This window comes from Rhinolophus sinicus, chromosome 16 (assembly GCF_057876585.1).
Source record: "Rhinolophus sinicus isolate RSI-liver-muscle chromosome 16, RSI-T2T, whole genome shotgun sequence".
Lineage (NCBI taxonomy): Eukaryota > Metazoa > Chordata > Mammalia > Chiroptera > Rhinolophidae > Rhinolophus > Rhinolophus sinicus.
In genome coordinates, this window is record NC_142516.1 from 165,223,066 (window position 1) to 165,246,539 (window position 23,474).

The 23,474-nt window shown below is 42.0% G+C and overlaps 2 protein-coding genes across 2 annotated transcripts; one reads left to right on the forward strand and one right to left on the reverse strand.

The window, feature by feature from the left end:
- Window positions 1-1,375: 1,375 nt before the first annotated feature.
- LOC141571005 (uncharacterized) lies at window positions 1,376-19,591 on the forward strand. Its single transcript, XM_074329399.2, has 4 exons — window positions 1,376-1,490; window positions 3,820-3,980; window positions 5,650-5,850; window positions 19,125-19,591. Exons 2-4 carry the CDS (start codon window positions 3,851-3,853, stop codon window positions 19,244-19,246), a joined length of 453 nt encoding a protein of 150 aa, XP_074185500.2. The 5' UTR covers window positions 1,376-1,490; window positions 3,820-3,850; the 3' UTR covers window positions 19,247-19,591.
- ACOD1 (aconitate decarboxylase 1) lies at window positions 13,506-23,096 on the reverse strand. The gene is made up of 5 exons (XM_019738127.3): window positions 22,959-23,096; window positions 19,650-19,811; window positions 18,864-18,953; window positions 16,686-16,891; window positions 13,506-15,775 (listed from the first exon to the last, which is right to left on the reverse strand). Exons 1-5 carry the CDS (start codon window positions 22,968-22,970, stop codon window positions 14,830-14,832), a joined length of 1,416 nt encoding a protein of 471 aa, XP_019593686.3. The 5' UTR covers window positions 22,971-23,096; the 3' UTR covers window positions 13,506-14,829.
- Window positions 23,097-23,474: the final 378 nt, after the last annotated feature.

Genomic DNA, 23,474 nt, shown 5'->3' on the forward strand with positions numbered 1-23,474 from the left:
GTTGAGTAACTTTCCCAATATCGTACAAGGTAGATCCCAGCAGTCACACCCAGAACCTGCTCCTAAGCATTTGGTTGTCTTGTTTCTCAAGTTCACTATTACTGGGCTCCTACTCATCCTCCCCCTCCCCTCCCCTCCCCTCCCCTCCCCCTTCCCTTCCCACTCTTTTTCCTATTCAAAGATGTGGGTGGATACAGGTGTGTATTCACAAGCAGCTGATCTTTCTCCTGCCTGGTGTTGATATCCTGTTTACTTCCTCCTTATAACTGTGGGCATCACTGACAGCCATGTAAATAAATATGCTTCTGGGTCAACAGCTAGAATCGTCCTCATGGGTTTGCAATCTTCTATCCATGGCTTATTCGTCATAAGCATCCCACCTCCAGGCTAAAAAGGATTGATTTCTTGTTGAAAGTTGAGGCAGTGTTTTATTTAGCACCTGGCACATAAGAAGAAGGGCTTAGTGAGTTTTTGTTGGAGGAAGACGGGGCTAATAATTTAAAGATCCAGTAGGTCAAGTAGAGATGCAATTAATGAAGATTGCTGATTTCACACCCTTTCATAATAAAAGCCTAAATTTCTTTCAATATCTGGTCAATATATGGAGTTGTACAGAAGAAAGTTAGGGTGCGTCCTAGCTAAACAATGTAACCACATTCTTTGCTATTTCTTTCCTGTGATCATATAAGAAAACTAGGCTTATGTGGAGATTTGGACATTCTGAAAATTTGATATATTTTGAAATGCAAACTATCATGAGGAGCAATTGCATATTAGCTGAGACTGCCTCATTTCACTGCCCTGAGTTACAGCCCATGTTGTATCTGGACCTTAGCCTCTCTCCATTTTAAGTGTCCTAAGAATTATTTGTCCTTCAGCTCTGATGCAGATAAAAGAGTGCAATGGCATCTCTCACTCAGTTTTCTGTCAAAACACCACTTCGATTTCCAGCTTTGGGGCCGAGTAGTTTAAAAATCTGAACACAATTAAGACTGTGTTTTTTTCAATTTAAAAATTATTGTATATAAATATTGATATTCTCTTTTGAAATAAGTTGCATGGAAGTTACTGTAGTCCAGTTAAGAGTATAATCCATTTTTTCCCTTTGTTCTTTTATTTAAAGATTATTTTCAGATGGAAATTGCTGGTTAATCAAATCTGGTTTATGGCGCCCTGGCAGGATCTCTCTTCCTTCCCAACAGAAAGGACAGAACAGCTGCGGCCTCCTTAGGTCTGGGATCCCTAATTTCAGCCGGCGCGTGGTGTGTCCCACCCGGCTGTGTCCCTGGCCAACAGCCCCTCCGTGGGGCTGCCCGCCGGGCTGTGCGCTAGAGCCTTATGCGCCGCCAGGGGGCGCGCGGGTGCAGCTCGCGGCCACCGGATCCTGCTGCAAGGCTCAGCCGCGGGTGGCCTCATCCTGGCGGTGGGGCGTCTTCAGTGGCAGCCAAGTGCTCGAAATTTCTGCATGCCGGTGCATTTGAGGCCGCGAGGTTAGGTCAAAACAGCCTGGGGCCTTTCCGCGGGGGAGGAGGGATGGGAGGGTACGCCCTCTTCTGTAGCCTGTGGAATTCCGGGGACAGACACTTCCCAGTAATTTTTTTTCCTTTCCTAGGGTTTACTTCTTTCTATAATTTTAAACTGTATCCAACGCTCATCCCTCCATCCCATCCGCTTGGTTATCAGCTACAGAACTGCGCTTTAGACAAAAATGGGGGGTCTGCCATCCAAGCTGAAAGCAGGGCTGAGGCCAGAGGCGGCCCACCCTTCACGTGCAGCAGCCTCAGACACACCCCCAGGCTGCTGCCCCTTGGTCAATAGCATGGTTTTGGTTCAGGGTTGGTTTTTTTTGTTTTGTTTTTTGTTTTTTGGTAGCAAAATACACGTAACAAATTTTACCATCTTAACCAATTTTAAGTGTGCGATTCAGTGGCCTTGAGTACATTCACAGTATTGTGCAACCATACCCCTCTCCATTTCCAGAACATTTTCATCATCCCAAACTGAAACTGCCCATTTGTGGTATTGTAGTTTATGATAAATATGTTTAGTCTCGGTCCTGTTTCTGGCACAGAGCTCTTAAAACCCACGAAGTTTCCTAAGTAACAGGAGCGTTAAAGGTGTCTTTCTTTATGTTAATGAGGTGACTTTTGAAAGGCACTGTGGGATAGAGGGCTGGTTGTGCCGAGAACTGATATGTGATTTAAAGAGTTGGAACTTAAAAGCCCATCTCTTGTCTCTAAAACTCGGAAATATTTAAACCTGGCACCTGTTTAACTTGAGGGGTATTAAAATGAAGGTGGCAATTACTCATTCATTTGTTCAATAAGTAGTTCCTGTAGGTGAAGGGTAATGTTCCACCTGCTCTAGGTTGTTGTTTAATGAACCCAGGTTGCTGTGCTTGACATGAAGTCCCTTAGAGGTAGAGAAACTTGTTTACCCTTGATGACAATGCAGCACTTTGTTAAAGGTTCCAAGGGACATGTGAGTGTCGAAAGTGTGTTTCACCTTCACGTCCACTTTGTGCAGGTGGATCCCATTAATTCTATGAAGCAACTCCAGGACAATCTGTTTCCAGAACTATTGGTTTAAAATCCAGTCTTATGTTTCTTTACATTTGTCTTTCTCACCCTTCAGAATGATCTGTTTGTTCACTATTAATGGTATATGTGTATGCCTACAATCTCTCACATGTATCACAAATAGGAGATATTAATTACGTAAAACCAAAAAATTGCGAAGAGAGAATGTTGAGAATATTAATGTATGTTTTAATCAAATACAGAGTTTAGTGATAGGAGGTTAAGTGTCAGGATTGTAGGCTTTCTAGCCTAATGACACTCTCAGAGAGTCAAGGAACATTTGACTCAGCCATTTCACTTCCAGGTGAAGTGGACCTGTGAGATTGGGGGTGGAAAAGAAGGCCGTAAGAAAGCTATGACCCACAGCCCCCCCAGTATACAGGTGCCTACCAGCTCCCTTCCTTGCCTCCAAATCCTCAAGTCTCCCCAGATCAATGCCCCTGCAGGATCCAAGGGTTAGCAGCAGGGGAACTGGAATGATGCCCTCCTCTTCCAAGTGTTTCTGATGGCAAACTTGGGGTGTTCCCCCAGAGCTCGGTGGGGCTGGATGTGCGGAAGTGGGTCAGGTGAGAGCTTCTAACTAGTCTGCTTTGGGTTCTGATATTAAAGCTGCTGGGATTTTAACTCAGAGCCCTGAGGTTGTGAGTTTTGTCTCCCACTTGCTTTAGATCAGTGGTTGCCAACCCTGACAAATGATAGAATCACTTGGGGAGATTTTAAGACACACCAATGCCCAGGCTCGTGCTTCACTCCCAGAGATTCCTATATAACTGCTCTGTTTGGGCCTCAAACAATCCAGGCTAACATGCACCAAGGGTTGACAATGAACTGCTTTGGAGAGGTTTCAAGAGTAGATTTAATCAATTCTCCCTTATTTTTGAGCCCTATCTATAAAGCAGATCCTCTCTTTAAAAAGCATATAAATAGATACATACATATATAGGAACACACACACACACACACACACACACACACGTATTTGGAAACCAACCTCTTTGTTCTGCTTTCTTCCTGGAAGATAATTTATAGCTCTACTTTTTATTTTTTCTTTCTGTAAGTCCCCTGCAATTTCTTCCTTGAGATTCAGCTTTCATATTTGCTGTTGGTGTTGGCCCTGAAGACCTACAGAATTACTTAGTGGTTTTTTGACTTTCCTTTCTGGTTTTAGCTCTGAGATTGATTTGCTTGATCATTTTCATGTAGGCAATGACATCATTTGTTTTTATTTCTATTTTTGAAGGTGAAGATAATTTGCTCCTAATACCAAGCAGATGCACTTGAAAGGGAGCCCAACAGAAGAGAAGAGAAATGTGCTGGAGGAAAGTGCCAGGAGAGTCCATGGGGACATACACAATTTGGCAGACCTGAACTTCAGGGAGCTTGATGCTGTCATTATACCCGGTGAGTTAGCTGAAAGCTGTGAGGCCAACTGTTCATTTTAATTAATGCTCACTGACTTCAAAACCCTCTTCTCGAAAGGTTAGTGCAGGCTCAGCTACCCTTTTGAACCCTCTGGGCCAGACTCTAGGTCTGCAGTTTTCAAACTTTGCTGCACATGCTTGGAGAGTTTTAAAAATTCCCAATGCTTGAGTAACACTTGAGACCGGTAACATCACACTCTCTGGGGGTGGAAACAAACATTAATTTGTTTTGATGCTCCCCAGGTGATCTTACTATGCAGCCAAGTTTGAGAACCAGTGCTCTACTGTGGGGACAGAGTCCCAGAGAGCAGTTTCCAGGCTCTTGGCCTCACGTGGAAAGGTGCTGGCTCTGGTAGTAAATGGCCGTCAGCTGTGGCTAGTTGGCCATCAGCTGTAACCAGTTAGCCAATTAGCCACTGATATAACTGCCGCAGCTGCGTTGGTTGGTCAGTCGGTTGTTTGGCAGGCAGAGAAGCGGACAGCAGGTTGCAGGTCGTGTGGCTTCAGCCTCTAGTGAGACTATAGTACCACCAGTGAGACTATAGTGGTATGACTCCCCTATCTATGGCTCTGTGGGTGTTCCTTTTTGTCCTAGCCACATCCTGCGTTCTTATGTGGGAAGCATGACTGGAGACCCCACAGGTCGCCCCGCACGACATCTACCTAGAGTGTCCAGTGGGTCCCAGACCTGGCTGCACCTGGAATCACCAGGTGGGCTTCAAAACCATCAGTGCCTGTGTCTGTATGGTCTGGAGTTTGGAACTTTTAAGATTCCTAGAGGATTCTCGTACTCAGACTAGTTTGGGGTCCACTGATCTATACCAGCATGGCTCTAACTTTAATGGGCGTATGCATCACCTGGACGTCTCGTTACAAGGCAGATTCTGATTTCAGCTCCCAGGTTGACAGGCGGCATGAGGCATGCAGCCCACAGTTTGAGGCCTTAAGGCTCTAGAAATCACAGTGCAGGGTTGCCCGTTTCTGGACCTTTTCAGTATAGGAATCATTCATAGATAGGTGACTACTTTTCAAAGTAAAAGATTGATTTACAAGTATTATTGTCTTAGATATTTTTAATTTTCCTTTTTTTAAATTCCCTTCATAAAGAGCTATGTGTAATATATTTATCGTTTCCAAACTAAACAATAAAATCAGTTGTATTTTAAGATTATTTTAAATGTTCACAATATTCTTGAAAATTTTGGGGGCAATTTGGAGATGTTCCACAAGGAGAATCGGGAATCATTGTTTTAGATCAGGAGCGTGTTACTTGTAGATACTAACACATGTTTAAATAGGTTGCTTACTGCTATTTTACATATAAAGGAGTTCAAATATCTATTGCTATGCAACAAATACCACCAAAATTTAGTGTTTTAAACCACAATCTATTATCTTTCCTGGTTCTGTTGGTTGACTGGGCGTAGCTGGGCCTGCCTTGAGGTATCTCGTATGTGTTGCTATGCTAAATTTTTAAAACAAGGTTAATGAATTAATCAACTCCAGAAGACTTAAAAGAAATGCCATTTTTCCATTTTAATCATGTGTTATTGCTTTTATATGCCTCAAGTCTTTGCTTATTAATTAATTGTTTATAGGTTCTTCTTGTCAGCTGCTTCAAATAATTCCAGGGTCCCCTGTCTCTGCAGGTAATCTTGGGGTGGCCCAGAACTGCACTGTCAACCATTCTGTAAAGGACTGTCAAGCTTCTCACTGTGCTAACAAGCCCATCAGCTGGTACTACATTTCCCCTGTGCTGGCAGCTAAAACCTTCCTGCTTGTGAAGTCACAGTGGGTCAGCATAAAATGTGGATGGGAGGGGAAGAAAAGGATGAAAAGCTTACTGTCAGGTAAGCAGGTTTTACAGTGTTTTCCTTTCTCCTTCCTCCAGATGAATGTAAATGTAGCCGCTTTCCTGATAGCTTAACAAATTGTCTTTCCTTATGGGGCTGTGGTATTTGATGATTGGCATTCGGATGGGGGTGGGAATGCTAACGGACTATGGTTTAAAGTCATAAGACCAGATGGCTTTGAATCATAGAGAATGTGTATTCTTTCAAAATACACTGACTTACTCTGTAATAAAAAAATATCAATATAGCAATTCTCTTGCATATCATTCAGCTGTATGGATCAAATTGTGCTTGCTTTAATTACTTCTTATTGATCCTAGTACATACCACTTTCATTTCTCTTGCTAACTGGATATTTAGATGAAGCCTCACATTGGAACAGATTTCGTAGGGCACGGTGCCTGTGAGCTTTCATCCTGCATATTGCAGTGTTTGAGAGGCCAGAGGGAGCTGATAATTGTAACTGTCTTTACAGTCATGCTGTCAGGTGCCTACGAAATGCTGTCTCCCACTCGGTTAGATCTTCTGTTCTGATAGGTTTGCTGATGCAGACCAAGCAACTGACATAAAAAAAGCCTAGACACAAACACAGCTGCAAGGATGTGAGTGAATTCTGCCAGGATGCCACCAACACATGGGGCAGACATGCACTTTCATGGTATGGCCCCTCTGTGTGAAATGTTTGATGCAGTAGGAAAAGTGGTGGGGGACGGTTTAGAATGTATTTGAAAAATGGTACATTAGTTGTACTATTTAGAAGACGTTGTTCAAGTAAAAATATTTTAGCTCCGACCAATTGAACTGCATCCTCGATCACTTGATGATAGGTACTTTCAACCTGATCGTGACTCAAGGATGAAAGGACCATCATTGAATTATTCAGACACACATGGTTTCTAGACAAGCACGTTGTCATTTTTATTTTTTGAAGTCAGAAGCAACCCTCTCATGCCATTTTCAAACAGATGGGCGCTGGGATGTTCCAAAGGCTTTTTCCTGAACTTCCTTCCAGGTTGGCTCCTATGTGGGCACCAACTGTAATTGGGGTGGGTTGACTTGTTTTTAATAATAACAGCAACAAAAAGCAGGAAGACTTTTTTAAGTGAGAACGATGATATCTGATGTTCATTTCTGCCGTACTGAACTAGATGATGAGACTAATCTTCATTATTTCTGTGAAGGTATTTATTCTGTTCTTTGATTCCAGTAAAGCCATGACACCTTTTTTTGTTTTTCTCTTTTTTAAATTTTTTATTGGGGAATATTGGGGAACAGTGTGTTTTTCCAGGGCCCATCAGCTCTAAGTCGTTGTCTTTCAATCTAGCTGTGGAGGGCGCAGCTCAGCTCCAAGTTCAGTCTCTGTTTTCAATCTTTAGTTGCAGGGGCACAGCCCCCCAGCCCATGTGGGAATTGGACCAGCAACCTTGTTGTTAAGAGCTCGTGCTCCAACCAACTGAGCCATCCAGCTGCCCCTCTGGAAGCTCAGCTTCTGGCTGCTCGTTGTCTTCAATCTAGTTGTGGAGGGCGTAGCTCACTGGCCTGGCCCATGTGGGGATCGAACTGGCAACCCTGTTGTTAAGAGCTCGTGCTCTAACTGACTGAGCCACCCGGCCGCCCCCATGACACCTTTTTTGTTATTATGTGCCATAAATTATTTTGATGTGCTGTAATGCCATCAACTCCTGGGCACCCAGAGTTTAGCAGAAGCCAGAGTAGAATAGCTACTTCTGCAACACTCATTTGCTTTGGATGTCTTTTGAATTACCACTTTCTGTGAACTATTCCTATGCTATTTTTTTAATGTAGGGAAGGAGAAGGGAGGAAGAGTGGAGCAATTTCACTAATGAGTGATAAAAAAACTTCCGTGTTGCTGATACCGTGTTTCCCCGAAAATAAGATCTAGCCAGACCATCAGCTCTAATGCGTCTTTTGGAGCAAAAGTTAATATAAGACCCGATATTATATTATATTTATTGTGTTATGTTATGTTATGTTATGTTATGTTATGTTATGTTATGTTATGTTATACCTGGTCTTATAGTAAAATAAGACCTGATCTTACATATATTAATTTTTGCTTTAAAAGTTGCATTAAAGCTGATGGCCCGCTAGGTCTTATTTTTGGGGAAACATAGTAGATTCATATTGGTGGGAGGAGAGCACATACAAGCACGTACCTGCACACACATGCACACCTCTGCTGGAAGGAAAAGCAGTGACTTGGTCCCCTACCTTCGGTTCGCTATAGCTTTGCTCTGTTCAGGGGAGTCCTTCCAGAATTGACAAGGAAGCTACGTTTCTATAGAGCCACAAATCTTTTGTTGTCACAGGTTATATTATAGCCCAGGAAGAACTGGAAGTTAAGGAATGTTTGCCTGCTTTGGATTCCCAGTTCAGCCTCCAGAGCTCACATTCCCACCAGGGGAAGAATGACAGAAGCACAACTGACCAGATAGGTGCAGGGCACGTTCCCGTCCTGCTTACTTGTCTTGCTTATCTCTCTACTCACACTAGATTGTAAACTCACGATTTTAAAGGGTTGTTGCCTATTTTGTTCACTGCTCTGTCACCTGCACCCAGGATGGCCTGTGGCACATGTTAAGCCCTCAATACACTTTGGTTGAATTGAATGGATGCCCAGCATTTACTCAGTGATCCCAAAGTTTCCCCACATAAGTGATCACAGACCTTAACGTGGTCCCACATATCGTAAGTCGGACTTATCCGACTGTGATATCAGTTTTAGATAAAGACTTCCAAGTAAAGTTGTTATAAAATTAATATATAACAATTCCCTTTAAAACTCACATATTATCATTTAAATGCCTGGGTGAAACTCATTCCAGCTTTTTGGTCTCTGACATCCCTAGGCCTACCAGGATCAGTTTTAGTTAATACCGTGATAAGACACGTAGCTTACAGAGCTTACTGCTGCCGAGCAGGGACAATTCCTAAGGTGGAGGCAAAGCCCAACTTCTCTGTATCATTTTTCTACCTTACAAAGCCACACAAACAGGAAAGGAAGGCATTGCAGGATGGGAAAAGTTGAGCCGAAAAGAGATAACCTAGTTAGTCAGAGCCTGCTGTCCTTATTAGGACCTGTTTATAAGGTTGGTCCTTGGCTGGCGTCTGGGATCTTGATGCTGGACCCACTCCCTAACTTACAAAAGCAGGTCAGTTTGCCTACACTGTGCAAACCATGTGAATTATGCTGGACGCCTGCTTTCCTTCTTTGAGTTTGGAGGTATGATTGTTGCCGGCCAGAGGGTGCCTACATGACCAGCCACTAATAAAAACCTTGGGTGCTGAGTCTCTTCCCAGGGCAGAAACATTGTGCACACTGTACTGAATTTTGTTGTGCTGGAGAAAGGAGCATTCGTGTGTCTCCTCACTGGAGGGAGAGGGCTTCGGAGGCCTATGTGTGGATTTGTCCAGACTTTGCTGTCTTTGTCTTGTTGGTTCCGTCATGTATGCTTTAACTACAATAAACCTGAGCCACGAATACCCAAATGTGTGCCTGGTCCTGGGAGTCTCCAAAACATAAACAATAGTCTGCACGAGGGCTCCTCAGAGCTGGCAAAGGTGTGTCTGGTGACTGAGGCAGTTGGACTCAGGGCCCAGGATATGTGCTGAGGGTGTAGAGACACAGAGGGAGCTGGAATGAACCTCTCTCAGGGAGCTGGGGTCTCTATCCCGGGTGGGTGTTCTCCCTGGTGGTCTGGCTGGATCCGTGTGGAGTACTCCCTTGCCTACCCACAGGGCGCATCACACTGAAATTGGGCTGAGCATCATCCTTTGTTGCTGTCTCCAAGGGAATGGAAGGGTAAGAGCAAGCATTTGCCTCAATATCTAGACAGCAGATCAGAGCTGTCTAAGCCCCATCTTGGGCTTTCTCAGGGTAAGAGAGCTCACAAACAGTTCTTGTTTTTCAGGCTCGTGGAGGGAAGAAACAACAGGCTCAGCTTTAAGTTTCCCCTTCCATCAAAAGGTCTCTGCTAGCACTGTGGCTCAAAAATGCCCTAGCTTTCAACCCTCATAGAAAGGAATCAACTAGAAAGGAATGTGGGGAGCCAAACTCTCTTTTCCTCGTCTACTTTTTCGTTTTTTTTTTTTTTTTTTTTTTGTATATGGTGCTGTAAGGGTGAATATTGTGCAGGGCTACCCATGAAGAGGACACTTAAGCTCTCCGTACAGACCCCTATTCCCTCATGTTTTCTCCTGCTTTCAGTGGGCATTAACCAATATCAAGGTCACTTTGAGTGCTGTTATGTCCCTAAGGAAAGGCTGTCTTTCCCAACCACAGCTGTTGGTCTGACACATCCATTGGGCGGTGTTAAAAGATAAGTCGAGGCATATTAATTTTTTTAGGAGTTTGAGCAAAAATGGATTCAAATTGGGCAACATCCAATTAGCAGATAAAAAGGAGCTCCTAGGAACTGTGCAAAATGAAGGACTCTTACAGGCAGAAGGGAGCAGGAACAAGGAAGTTATGCTAGGCAAAAGGTTGGGTTGGTTGTTATTGCAAAGCTGACTTTCCTTTAGGGGATGGCAGGGGTCTAGCAGGCAGATGGCCTAACCAGTGTGCTGATCAGGCGATTCCTGACTGACTGGCGTAGATTCCATTTCTGGGCAGCCGAAACCGTCATTAAGTCTGGGTTTGGTTATATGGGGCTTAGCATAAATGACTCCATTTTGAGTCTATTGTCTTGCTTTTAACAGCGGTTATCTGAGGATATTATTAGTGGCCCTCAGATCTTGCCTCTAGAAAATTTTGAAATGTATCAAGACAGGATAATAATGAAATTTTATCCCAAGATCACAGTAGAAGCTACCTCCTCTATCTTCGATTAGCAGTGTTCAAATAAATTCATCAGAGTTAACATGATATATCTTATGGAATAACATGATCCAAGTAATACAGAGCCAGCAATAGAAAATTCTGCGCATTCCTAAGTACTGCTTTTGCTACATCCTACAAATTTTGATATGTGGTATTTTTGTTATTGGTTAGTTCTAAGTGTTTTATAATTTACATTATAATTTCTTCTGTGATCTAAGAGTTATTTAGAGGAATGTTTGTTTCCAAACACTTTAGGCTTTTCTGATTACCTTTTTCAGATTGATTTAATTTAATTGCATTGTGATTAGAGAAAATGACCTCAGTGATCCAGTTCTTGGAAAAGTTGGCTGAGACTTGTTTTATGGTCCATTTTTGTACAAATTCTGTGAGATGTTTTTCAAAGATTATGAATTCTCTAGCTGTTCAGTGCAGAATTCTCTCTATGTGCATTAGATAAAACATGTTAATTGTGTTTAAATCTTAGTCTATTTTGGGTTTCCTTGAAATATCAATTACTAACAGAGAAATGTTAAAATTTTCTCAGTATGGTGTTGGATTTATCTGTTTCTCCTTGCTGTTCAATATTATTTAGATGCATGTACGTTTAGAATTATTTTAGTTACCCAGTGATTTGAATTTTTATCATTATTATTTTATTTCTAGTAATGTTTTTTGCTTGAATTCTTTTTTTGTCTAATGTTAACTTTTATTTATTCCAGCTTTCTTTTGTTAATATTCTATCCATATTTTCTCCATCTTGCTACTTTCAACTTTTCTGCATCCTTATGTGTTGTGATAATGGAGAAAATAAAATGGAATGACATTGCTAAGAGAGTCACTTAACATAGAGTCAGGAGGCTGTTAAGGAACTGGGCCCATGCAGCCTCTGCACATCTTATACCTCAGTTCCCAGAACTGCTATTAAGTTGTTCAACTCAGCTGAACACATCCTGGAGCCATAAACAACCTGGAACAACTGCGTGGCCACGTATGGACTTCTTACTGTAATTCTCAACTCCCTCATTTGCATATTGGACTAACCAATCCCTGTTAACCTAGCCAGGAATCCTTCATTTGTGTGAAAGAGTTACATGTTGTGGTTTTTGCCTTTATAAACCCTGCCTTTCTTTGTTCTTCCCAGAGCATAGTATGGTTACTACCTGCATCTGTCTCTGGACTGCAATCCTTTTGCAAATACATGCTTCTTGTTCTTTATTACTGCCTGAACCTTGTCATTGGTTAAAAAGTATATAACTGGATTTTTTCTTTTAAAATTGCCTTCTGATTACACCCAAAGCAGGAACAATATATATTTTTTTTAATGGTAAAATGGATTTGATCAAAATTTAAAACTTTTGCTCTTCAAAAGAGACCCTTAGAAACATGAAAAGACAAGTCACAGACTGGGAAAAATATGTGCAAAACATTTATCTTATAAAGAACTTGTGAGAACTATATAAAGAATTCTAACAATCCAACAGTAAGACAACCTAATTAAAATAATTGCCAAAATAGGCAAGAATTAGTCATTATGGAAAAGCCAATTAAAACCACAATGAGACACCATTACACACTCATTAAGCTAAAATAAAAAAGATTGAAAATTCCCGGCGTTGGTGAGGATAAGGAGAAACTGGAACCCTCAGACATTCTGGTGGAAATATGACTTGATAAAGCTACTTTGAAAAACAGTTTTTTTTTGTAAGCTTTAACTTGTACTTACCAAATGATCCAGCTTTCCCACTCCTAGGTATCCACCCAGGAGAAATGGAAAGCTATGCCCATAGACAGACATGTATGTGGATGTTCATAGAGGCAGTATTCATAATAGCCCCACACTGTTAATAAGCCAACTGTTTATTAACTAATGAATAGATAAACAAAAGTGGTATATCCATGCAATGGAGTACTATTCAGCAATTAAAAGGAATAAAGTACTGATACATATGTAGAAAATCTTTAAATTATGATGCTAAGTGAAAGAGCCAGACACAGAAGACTACGTGTTGTATGATTCTATTTTTATATCAAGTGTCTGGAAAAGACAAAACAATAGACATAGAAAGCAGATCATTGCTTGCTGAGGGCTGGAGGTGGGGTTGATTGCAAGCAGTCATGAATAATTTTTTTGGAGTGATAGAAGTATTCCAAAACTGGATTTTAGTGATGTTTACACCAATCTACAAATTTACTAAAACTCATTGAACTGTACATTTAAAATAGATGAATTAATGGTATATAGAGTAGATGATAATAAAGCTATGAAACATTTTAAAAAGTGAGTTCATAGTCTTTGTCTTCTTTAACTGAATATTTAGTCCATTTACTCTTTTTGTAATTATAGATATATTAATATTTAGATTTTTTTCTATCATTTTATATCTGTTCTGCCTTTTCTATATATTCTCCCCCCCTTACCTTCCTATGGATACTTGTTTCCTAATTCCATATTTCTCCCGCTATACGCCTTCTTTTTCATAATGATTACCCTAGAAATGTCAGAATGCATGCTTAAAATAAGAGTCTAGAGTTAATAGCTTTGCCTTATCTTGAACAACATAAAAGAAATTTAGCAAGCGTTAACTATAACTCCATATATGTGTGTGTGTGTGTGTGTGTGTGTGTGTATATACATATGCATATACATATATATACATATGCATATACATATATATACACATATGCATATACATATATATATATATATATATATATATATATATATATACACACATGTATAGCTAATGTTACAATTTTTAACCACATAAGACATTTTTATTTTATATAGTCAATATTTATTTAATTACAGGTATATATACTTTTTGCTGTCATTCTTTATTACATCTCAGACTGTATCCATGATCTAGTTCTCAAAAAATTTTTTTGTAATGAAAGGTGACATTGTAGTGGTTAAGACCATGACTTCTGGAGTCAAAGTGCTTTATTTTTTAGACTGCTTTTTATTTCTGCTTTATAAAGAGAGAAACTGAGGCAGAAGGATAGCCAGTAACATGCCCAGGGTCACATCTAGTAAGTGGCAGAGGCAGGATTTGAACTCAATAAGCCCTTATATTTAAACCCAGTAGCATCCCCTCCACTGTGGGGAGCTTCTAATAACCCGTGGTCTGAAAAATCTGTTGGTGGCACAACAGATGAGAGCCCGTCTCCACTGTCAGCAGATACATGTGCAGGTTCTAATTTCTTTCATTCCTTGAAGTTCCTACAGTTCATAAAACTCCTCTGAAAAGATTCACATTATAAGAAGATCACAGGTGACTTGATTTTCAGCCATACGGATGCTTGTAAAATCAATTTCTCTGTGTTTCTTGCATATACAAGTTCTGACAATTAAGTTCGCAAACTTATTGCAACCATGTTGCTAACCTTTTCTGATATCAGAGGGATTGTTCATTATGAATTTGTACCAACTGGACAAAGAGTTCACCAAGTTTACTATTTGGAAGTGCTAAAAAGGCTGCATGAAAAAGTTAGACAACCTGAACTTTTCTCCAACAATTCATGGCTCTTGCATCACGACAATGCACCAGCTCACATGGCACTGTCTGTGAGGGAGTTTTCAGCCAGTAAACAAATAACTGTATTGGAACACCCTCCCTACTCACCCGGTCTGGCCCCCAATGACTTCTTTCTTTACCCGAAGATAAAGGAAATATTGAAGGGAAGACATTTTGAAGACATTCAGGACATGAAGGGTAATACGACGACAGCTCTGATGGCCATTCCAGAAAAAGAGTTCCCAAATTGCTTTGAAAGGTGGACTAGGCACTGGCATCAGTGCATAGCTTCCCAAGGGGAGTACTTAGAAGGTGACTGTAGTGATATTTAGTAATGAGGTATGTAGCACTTTTTCTAGGATGAGTTTGCAAACTTAATTGTCAGACAGCGTACATTATCTTGCTATAGGTAATTGGAACAGTCTTGTAAAGTTACGGAGCAAAACTCCTTCCATGTACATCCAGTTCTGTGTGTGGATTCTCTCCACCAAGCTGCATTTATTCCTGGGCAGGCCAAGGGCAGACCTTGGTTCTATAAAGCAAAACATTGAATTTCCCAAAATATAGTCATTAAGATGTTGGTGAGCCTCAAGAGAGATTGTATGATGAAACTGTTAATTGCTAGATGGATTTTGAAACCATCTCTGGTGGAGAGGGTCCTTTCAGAAGTGTGGTTAACAAAGAACAGTCCTCTAGGTCTTCCAGGTTTTCTACTATCTCTATGAATCTTTCTACTGTGTCATGGGACAGCATCCTGGAGGCATTGGCTCTGAACTTCTCCTGTAGGTCCTTCTGGCTCAGTGGCTTCCTCCAGTGACCGTAGAAGGTATTGGAGCGCTCGGTGAAGGTGACACCATCCTTGAGGGTGACACTTATCTCACAGTAGAGTGTGTTGAAGCTTGGCAGGTTATCCTGAGGATGCTGCAGCTCCACCTTACTGAGCAACTCTCTTACCTGAGGCCTGTTGACCTGGCATTTGTGGAATGAAGGGACAATGATGCCACCATCGAGCAGCGTGGCACAGGCCACATATTGGAAGGAGTGACGGGCTTCGTGCTCCGTGCCAGGGAAGGGCCTGTTGACATACTGGACATCTGGAATTCTGAGTACAATTCTGTCAATGTGGTCCACAGGAAGCAGGGCTCTGTCTGTTACAAGGTGCTTTCTCACTGACGCGGCTGCATCTTCCACCCAGTGGGTGGCCAGATGTGCGGGGAATCGCTTAAAAGCCACATCCTGCTGTTCCAGCAGCCATGTGTAGGAATCTAGGCTTGGAGGGACTTTGGGGGAATAGTTGGCATAGAAGGCCCCAAAGCCTGCCTGTATGTCCAAGACCTGCTTGTTTCCTTGGAGACCCAACATTGCCAGAAAAACAGCTTCCATCCCATGCCTGGCAGCATTGCCGATATGGAGAGGCTTGGTCTGAGTGGCAGCATTTGCCAAGGGCGCTCCCGCGTGAGAAACAGCGATAGCCAGGGCCTCTTGGCACTTTGTCATGCTGAGCCCTAAAATCTTGGATGCAGCAGCAGCGCTACCTAAAGTTCCTACCACTGAGGGGGGATGGAATCTGAAAAACAATGAGAGCAAAGAGTTAGAGGTTTACACACCTCAGCCAACAGGAGACAGTAGAGTGTAGCGCTCAGGAGCTTAGCTAATGGAGCCACACGGCCTGGGTTCAAATCTTAGCTCTTCCACTATTAGCTGTGTGATCTTCACAAAGGTATTTAACTTCTCTGCACCTGTTTTCACTTACATAAAACGGCCATAATAATAGTATCTACCTCATATGGTTTTGTGAGTTTTGAATGAATTCACATGCTTACATCAGTGCCTGAAACACAGTAAATTCTGTATAAATGGTGCTCTTACAATTATTGGAAAAAGGTAAAAGTTATTGATTGCTGAAAGCCGATGTAGGTAACTATAAAAATTGAGGGCCTTGTAGAAACTGTGAAAGTTCACTCAATATTCCAATATACTCCTCTCCTAGCAGGCTATACCAAGTGGCAAAAATAAAGATTAGATTAAACCATATAACATGGCCAACATTTGACCATTTTTGTTCTATAGGTTAAACAGCCAGGTTTAGGATATTCTGAATGTTCTCATTAGTCTGAAGGACCCTAACAAATATCAAAGTAGATTCCACTTGGGTGGGATCAGGAATATTCAGAGTACCCACGGATGCCAGAATGACTTCAGTCACCCCAGACTGAGAGGTCCCCGTTTATTTTGTGGTCCTGGTCACTTGATTGGCTCTCTAATCCCAAAGGAGATATTTTCATTAGCACTTCTGAAGTCTCACATTTGTATATGGACATACGGTTTGATATGTGACCGGTGACTTGACTTACCTGCTAGCACTAATATTAACATCTTCAACTGAGCAACCTTTATATCAGGAAGCTCTACAGAGATAACAACTGACAGACGAAGGGGAATATGACGGTCTCTCCATGGGGCAGATTTTTCCATACCTTTTTGGTATGTCATTGGCTTCCTTGGAGAAATGCATTAATCGGCCTTGCACTTCAATTCCAACATTGAAAGCCAGCAGGAAGTCAAGGCCAGAAAACTTTGGACTTGGAGGCAGGGCTTCTGATAATGCCATCAGGACAGGAAGGACAGCTCCAGAAGGGTGGGTGGCAGGGTGCCATGTGTCATCAAAATCCATTGAGTGAATCTATGTAAACAGACACATATAAACAACCAAAACCCAAAATGTACTTCCCTTAATGCAATGGCTTTTGGACCAGTAAGGGTTTAGTTTAGTAATAACCTGGTTTGATGTGAGATTTTCAGACCTGATTCCCTGAAAATAAAACCTATGAACTGGCTGTGATTCTTAATCACATGGCTAGGCACTGGACATACTGTCCCCTGCCCAGATCAGGCGGCACCTTGGGGAGCAGCTAATGAGCCCCAAGGAGCGTGGGTCTTCCCCAGGTGGCCAGAGATCTCTTCCACGGCCCAAAAGATCAATATCCCCCTTATCAACAAAGCTGTGGGATTAGGTGGCTGCTCCTTCTTCTCTCCCATTTTCCTCCCCCACCCTTCAAACAACTCCTATTAAAACTCTAATGTTGGGCCGGCCCGGTGGTTCAGGTGGTTAGAGCTCCATGCTCCTAACTCTGAAGGCTGCTGGTTCGATTCCCACATGGGCCAGTGAGCTCTCAACCACAAGGTTGCCAGTTCGATTCCTCAGGTCCCTCAAGGGATGGTGAGCAGCGCCCCCTGCAACTAAGATTGAACATGGCACATTGAGCTGAGCTGCCTCCCAGATGGCTCAGTTGGTTGGAGCGCATCCTCTCAACCACAAGATTGCCGGTTTGACTCCCGCAAGGGATGGTGGGCTGTGCCCCCTGCAACTAGAAACGGCAACTGGACCTGGAGCTGAGCTGCGCCCTCCACAACTAAGACTGAAAGGACAACAACTTGACTTGGAAAAAAGTCCTGGAAGTACACACTGTTCCCCAATAAAGTCCTGTTCCCCTTCCCCAATAATATCTTAAAAAAACACAAAAAACTCTAGTGTCATTTGTTCCACATCAGGCCATACTGGGGTTGCCAAAAAAATGTATACACAGTGTAAGAGGTAGTCAGCGTTGCTCAAGCAGTAGTTTGCCATAATCAGAAGTGTCTGGACATTGATGAACCACTTGTAATTGCAGAAGTCAAACGTGACTTGTATTCATCTTTTGTTATTGGTAATATTGAGGATTACAATTTTAATACAGTTTTCTTTTCTTAAAATGTGTATACATTTTTTGGCACCCTATGTATGTTTTTGTACCTTTTTATTATGAAATAATTTCAAACTTATGGGGAAGTTGCAAGAGCTCTTGAACCCAGATTATATACTAAGATATATTTTTAAATCATTATTTTCTATCATAAGGTTTTATTCCTCTTTATCCCAGCCATTTGCTTTTTCCTTATATGAAATAGTAGTTGAATATATGAATAGCAGTTCATTTAAAAATAGAATTTTATGTCTATTCAATATGGCTGGCGCATGTCTCACTGCTTACTGGACATTTAATCCTGGATGCACTATTGGGTTTGACTTTCAATATTCTGAGCTACTGTCACCCAGAACCATAAAAATACCTTAAATCCCAACACATTCATGTCCAGATTATATCTTGTAGATGGCCCTTGACACACACAAAAAAGCATAAAAAGTGTCTGTCGGACAAGAAATGATGAATTTGGGTTCTGCAAATATAGACACCAAATGTAGCCATTGTATCTTTCTGAATAAATATCTGTTGAATGAATGAATGAAAGCCTGGTTACTGGATAGAAAGTGGTGCTGGCCACAACAAAAGGAATTGAGAAGGAATTGTGTCTGGATATTGGGTTTTATGTTTTTTGCTGTAAGCAGAGTTTAGAGTTGAGATACCTTAGGGGTGTTTTTTATCGAAATCCTTCTCTTATTTCCTCTGCTTCACAATTTGTTTAGAAAGCATCAATTCACTATTAAAACCTGAAAACTGACATTACTACATAGGAGAGAGGGCAGGCCACTTCATCTCTCTGAATTTCAAAGATGTCATCCGTCAAATGTGGAAATTGGGCGATTTCTGAGATATCCTGGCTCTGAAAATTATTACGATTGTATAACAGTTGAAAAGACATGGAAAGCTCCTTACAGCCACACCGTTAGCAAAAGCAGCATATGTCGGTGGGAGCCTGAAGTCTGGCCGGCCCCACACGGTACTCGTCGTGTTGGAGCTGTAGATCTGGAACAAGAAGAACGTCAGTCAGTGATAGCGAGTGTGAGCACAGCCTGCCAAGTCACCATTTCAGGAGCCATTCTTCATCTTTGGAGGGGTTACATTAATAGTCCTTACTGGAACCCTCTGTGCTAGATCGAAGCCTGCCTTACTCATTGGGTGCTCTCTTCCTTGTAGAAGAACATACAACTTTCACCATGGAAGTGAAGAGACATGCTGTTGCTCGGCCCCAGACCATGATCCACAACTGCTCTGTGGCGTGGAGTCTGAACCTACTCTCATTTACTCCATCTGTGTAAGTACTGGGGAAGGTGGACTAACCACCTACCCAACACCTCCTTTGGATGCTGCATCTCCGACCTACACACCCACCCTCTGCTCAGAGTGCTGGCCCAGCCTTTTCTCCAAATCATCCGGGGTAGGTGCTATCACTTCTAAGACTCAGGTAAAAGGTACTTTCAGTCATAATAGTGATGAACTGTGAGACACTACTAGACGGTGACTTAGTAAGGGATATGGATGACTATTAAAGCTCAGATAATAGAGCGTAGGAAAGCATAAGACTACATACAACAATGTATGCACCCAGTACGATCTCTAAGACGAAGAGCAGGAGAACACATACCCAGCTCTGGGCACACTCACGAGCAAGTATGTGTGCACACTTGGTTTTATCGCTAAAGTAGACATTGAGCTTCTTACTTTACTATATTCGCTGGCTTTGTGAAACACTTCTGTGCTGGTTCCCAGGAACCCAACGCCCAGAGTATCCAGAATCATCCTCTTGCTCCTCTGAATAACACGATCTGTCAGGTGTCCCACGTTCAAGCCGTGAATCACTTGGGCGAAGCTTTCTGTGACAGACTTGGGAGGGAAGAGTGTTAAACAGTGCTACAGTCACTTTGTATTTGCATACTTCCTTTATACATGAGAACCCAAAACACTTTTGTAGTTTACTCCACTGGAGGGAACCCTGTTGATCATGTTCAATTTCTAAAAAATAATATCTACAGAGCACGTACTGTGTATGAGAAAAAGGGATGTGGAAATGCACCATGGCCAGTCCCTGTCCTCAGCCAAGTTGAGGACACAGACTAGCAAGCAGATGATGACCACAGAGTGTGGTGGGGGCGACAGTGGAGGGAAGCACAGAGTCAGCGGGGGAGGAGGGGAGGGTCATCTCCCCCATAAAGCAGGTATTTAGACAGTCGGTAACTGCCATTATTAAGTATGTACCAGGTATTATGCTGACCTTTAAAAATGTTTCCTAAAATGTGGCCTGATGAACACGCACATCAGAAATACTCCAGGGTTCTTGTTGAAAATGAACATTTCTGTCCCCACTCCAGGCCTCCAGCATTAGACTCCCCAGCATTAGAAACTCGGGAAGCATAGTACAGGGTTCTGTGTTTTCGTTAAGGTGTCCAGGTGATTCTCAAGTGCTCTCGTGCTGTCATGTCCAATGTGGCAGCTACTCTCCATGTGTGCTCTTGGGCATTTGTAATTCAGCTCATCCAAATGGAGACATATCATAAGGGGAAAATAAGCACTGGAGTTTGAAGACCAGTAGGAAAAAAAGCATCTTTTTCATAGTTATAAAATATTAACTGCATACTGAAATGATAATATTTAGGATATATTGTTTAAACAAATACATTATTAAAATTAAGTTCATGAGTTTTTCCTTTTTACAATGTGGCTACTAGAAAATTTAAAAGTACAACTGAGACCTGCTCTTTCCGTTGGTGGAGAATACCTGGAGGTGTTGATACATGAGCTGGTTATGAAAATTTAGGGTGAAACGTGTCGGGCATGGGAAGGGGCGTGAAAGCCAGAGGTAGCAGCGTGGGCCAGGGCTTGCAGGTGTGAGGAATGCAGTGAGTTCAGCAAACTCGGAGCAGAGCTGCCTGCAGGGTACAGAGGAGAGAGGGGGAGTGGATTCTCAGGCTAGGACTGAATGGCGAAAGTTACACACACTAGAGACTACGACGTCAGTGGGGAGCCATAGTGCTGTCTTAAGAAGGCAGGGATATGGTCAGAACTGTGTTTTGCGAACATCTCTGTAGGTAATCGTGCAGAGAAGGAATGTGAGCTGGGCAGACAAGGGCAGGTAAGAGACTGCTGCAGTAGCCCAGGCTCTGGATGGGGAAACGGCAGTGCCATTTGCCAACGGAGGGAACACAGGACGAGGAGCAGACTTTTGGGCAACCGTGATGGATTCATTGTGAACTTGGTGAATGGGAAGTGTGTGTGGTCATCCTAGTGGAGAAGACCAACCTGCTTCTAACCCACAAACCAGACAATCAACACCTATTGGATGATTTGTGTTTCATAAGCAGCAGCGTACTGTGCATTTCCTTTAAGTGTCATATTCTTCAATGCATAGAGAGCTATTTGGCTTTTAACATGTCTTACAAGAGAATATCCATTGGATTAGAGCAGGGGTGTCCAAACTTTTTTCAGCGTTTTTCACCAAGGGCCACATGCGGTAAAATACACAAACAGCCGGGCCACTCACTCGAGGTGAAGTACGTATTGCCTCACCTGGTGTATTTAAGTAAACTAAATATATTTTTGGAATTTGCTGTGGGCCAATTAACAATGGATCATGGGCCACAGTTTGGACACCCCTGGATTAGAGGATCTGGCATTTCTGGGGCGCTCGGATGCTAAGCTCGTGCCCAGGCAGAGATACAAAGATGGAACCAGTACCCAGCTGAAAGTCCTTCAACTTGGCTGCTGACTAGTCCCATATTTTCAGTCTCCACAATATCAAGTTAGGAAAACCCTGCCATTTTCAAAAGAATGGGCTACTGTGTATGCCTCTGAAGCCTTGGTAGAGAGGTGAATGTATACGGAGTGGTAGAAAGCCAGAGAAAAGATCTCTTGGAGAGAAAAAGGGCGCTGGCATGTAAGTTTCAGATTAAAATGGAGAATAACAATAACTTTGCTTTTCATGCTGCTAGAAAACTGGCTAAACATATTTAGGGGCAAAGGGAAGGAAGGATGAAAGAAAACTGGTTTGATGATTGCCAAGTAAAACTTAGTTTCCAGTGCTAGTTGGATTCCTTGTTCTAAGTAAAAATGCCTCTTTTCCACCTCTCTTCCCACCCCTACAATTCCCGCAGGTGAGGGGATTTGGCGTTTGGCTGTTCCTCTCTTCATTGTTAGATCTAATGTGGGGTGATGCATAGGCCTGGGGAGCCTGTGTTGGCAGGGCGCCAGCATGGAGCCTGGCAGGTGACCATGACATCCAACCACACGATCCAACGGTCTCAGTGACTTAATGAAAGTAGGGCTTTTATAAAAAGTGTGGGCAAAGTATGGAGGTCTGCTGACAAGTCCCGCACCCCATCCCATGTGCCAAAGAACAAACGGCCTCTTTCTGGGCCCTGAGGAAGGAAGCATGAGGACATAAACATGCAGCGGCTCAGCTATCTGTAGACTTAGGCGCATCTAGTCCTAAAATATTATTTTGGTCTTGACTTTCTCCTGGCATTTACATCTCTCTTTAGTAAAATACCACGATTGATGTATACATTAAGGCAAAGTATGCAGTCGTTTAATAAATATTTCATGAGTTCTTGCTATGTGTCTGGCACTGTGCTAAGCCCTCTAGAATACCAAACCAAGATGCTATGGTTCCTGCCACAAAAAGCTTATCTTCTCCAGGGGACTATGGACAGTAAACAGACAGTTAGAAATACACTCTGGCAATGCCATAATTGATATATACAAAACTAGGGTGTTAACATTCACTGAACTTATAATGATTCATTTTCTTCCTAATTTCATACAAAACACATAATATCTATTATTTGTAAAATATTGATTTAAAAAAAAAAAACAGATGCAGTGAATTAGATAGTCTAGGGGCTTTGAGAAATGGTAAAATGCCATTTTTGAAGTAAAGCAGATAGCTCTTAAAAAGAGAAGGCAACTGAGGAAATTGAGAAAAGAAAAGTAAGCTAGAAAACCAATTTAAATAAGCCACATAAAAAATAAGAATACCTTGAGCTTCATGGTCTAAAGAGGAGGTTTATCTCAGGCGTGAATCCGAGGAGTGATTCGTTTCCTGTGTGCCAGCCTTTATAGCCTCATTCCTCTCCAAACCAGTCTCTTTCACTCTGTTCTAACCCTAAAATTTCCACCATTTCAACACCTCTCAACTAGACTTCAACTTCCTCTGTGATGTAGTTAACTCACCAGTAGATGAAAAATTAAATATGTCTGAGACGTACAGTAGTGATAATCAAATGACTTCTCACAGGCATCAGAAAAGTTTATTGACAACAAAACTAGGATTGCATCTTGTACCTAGATACCATATGCCAAAATTAGAGAAGTATTCACTCGCTTTTATCTAGGTACTACACTGCTCAAAATTCAGCCTAAGGAAATAAACAGGATGCATGGAAAAATTTAGCAAAAAAACAAAAAATGAAATTTGTAGCCTTCCTTATAAGATTAAAGACTGGAAACAATAAAATGTACACAAATAGTGGATTGGTTAAGTAAAAGATGACA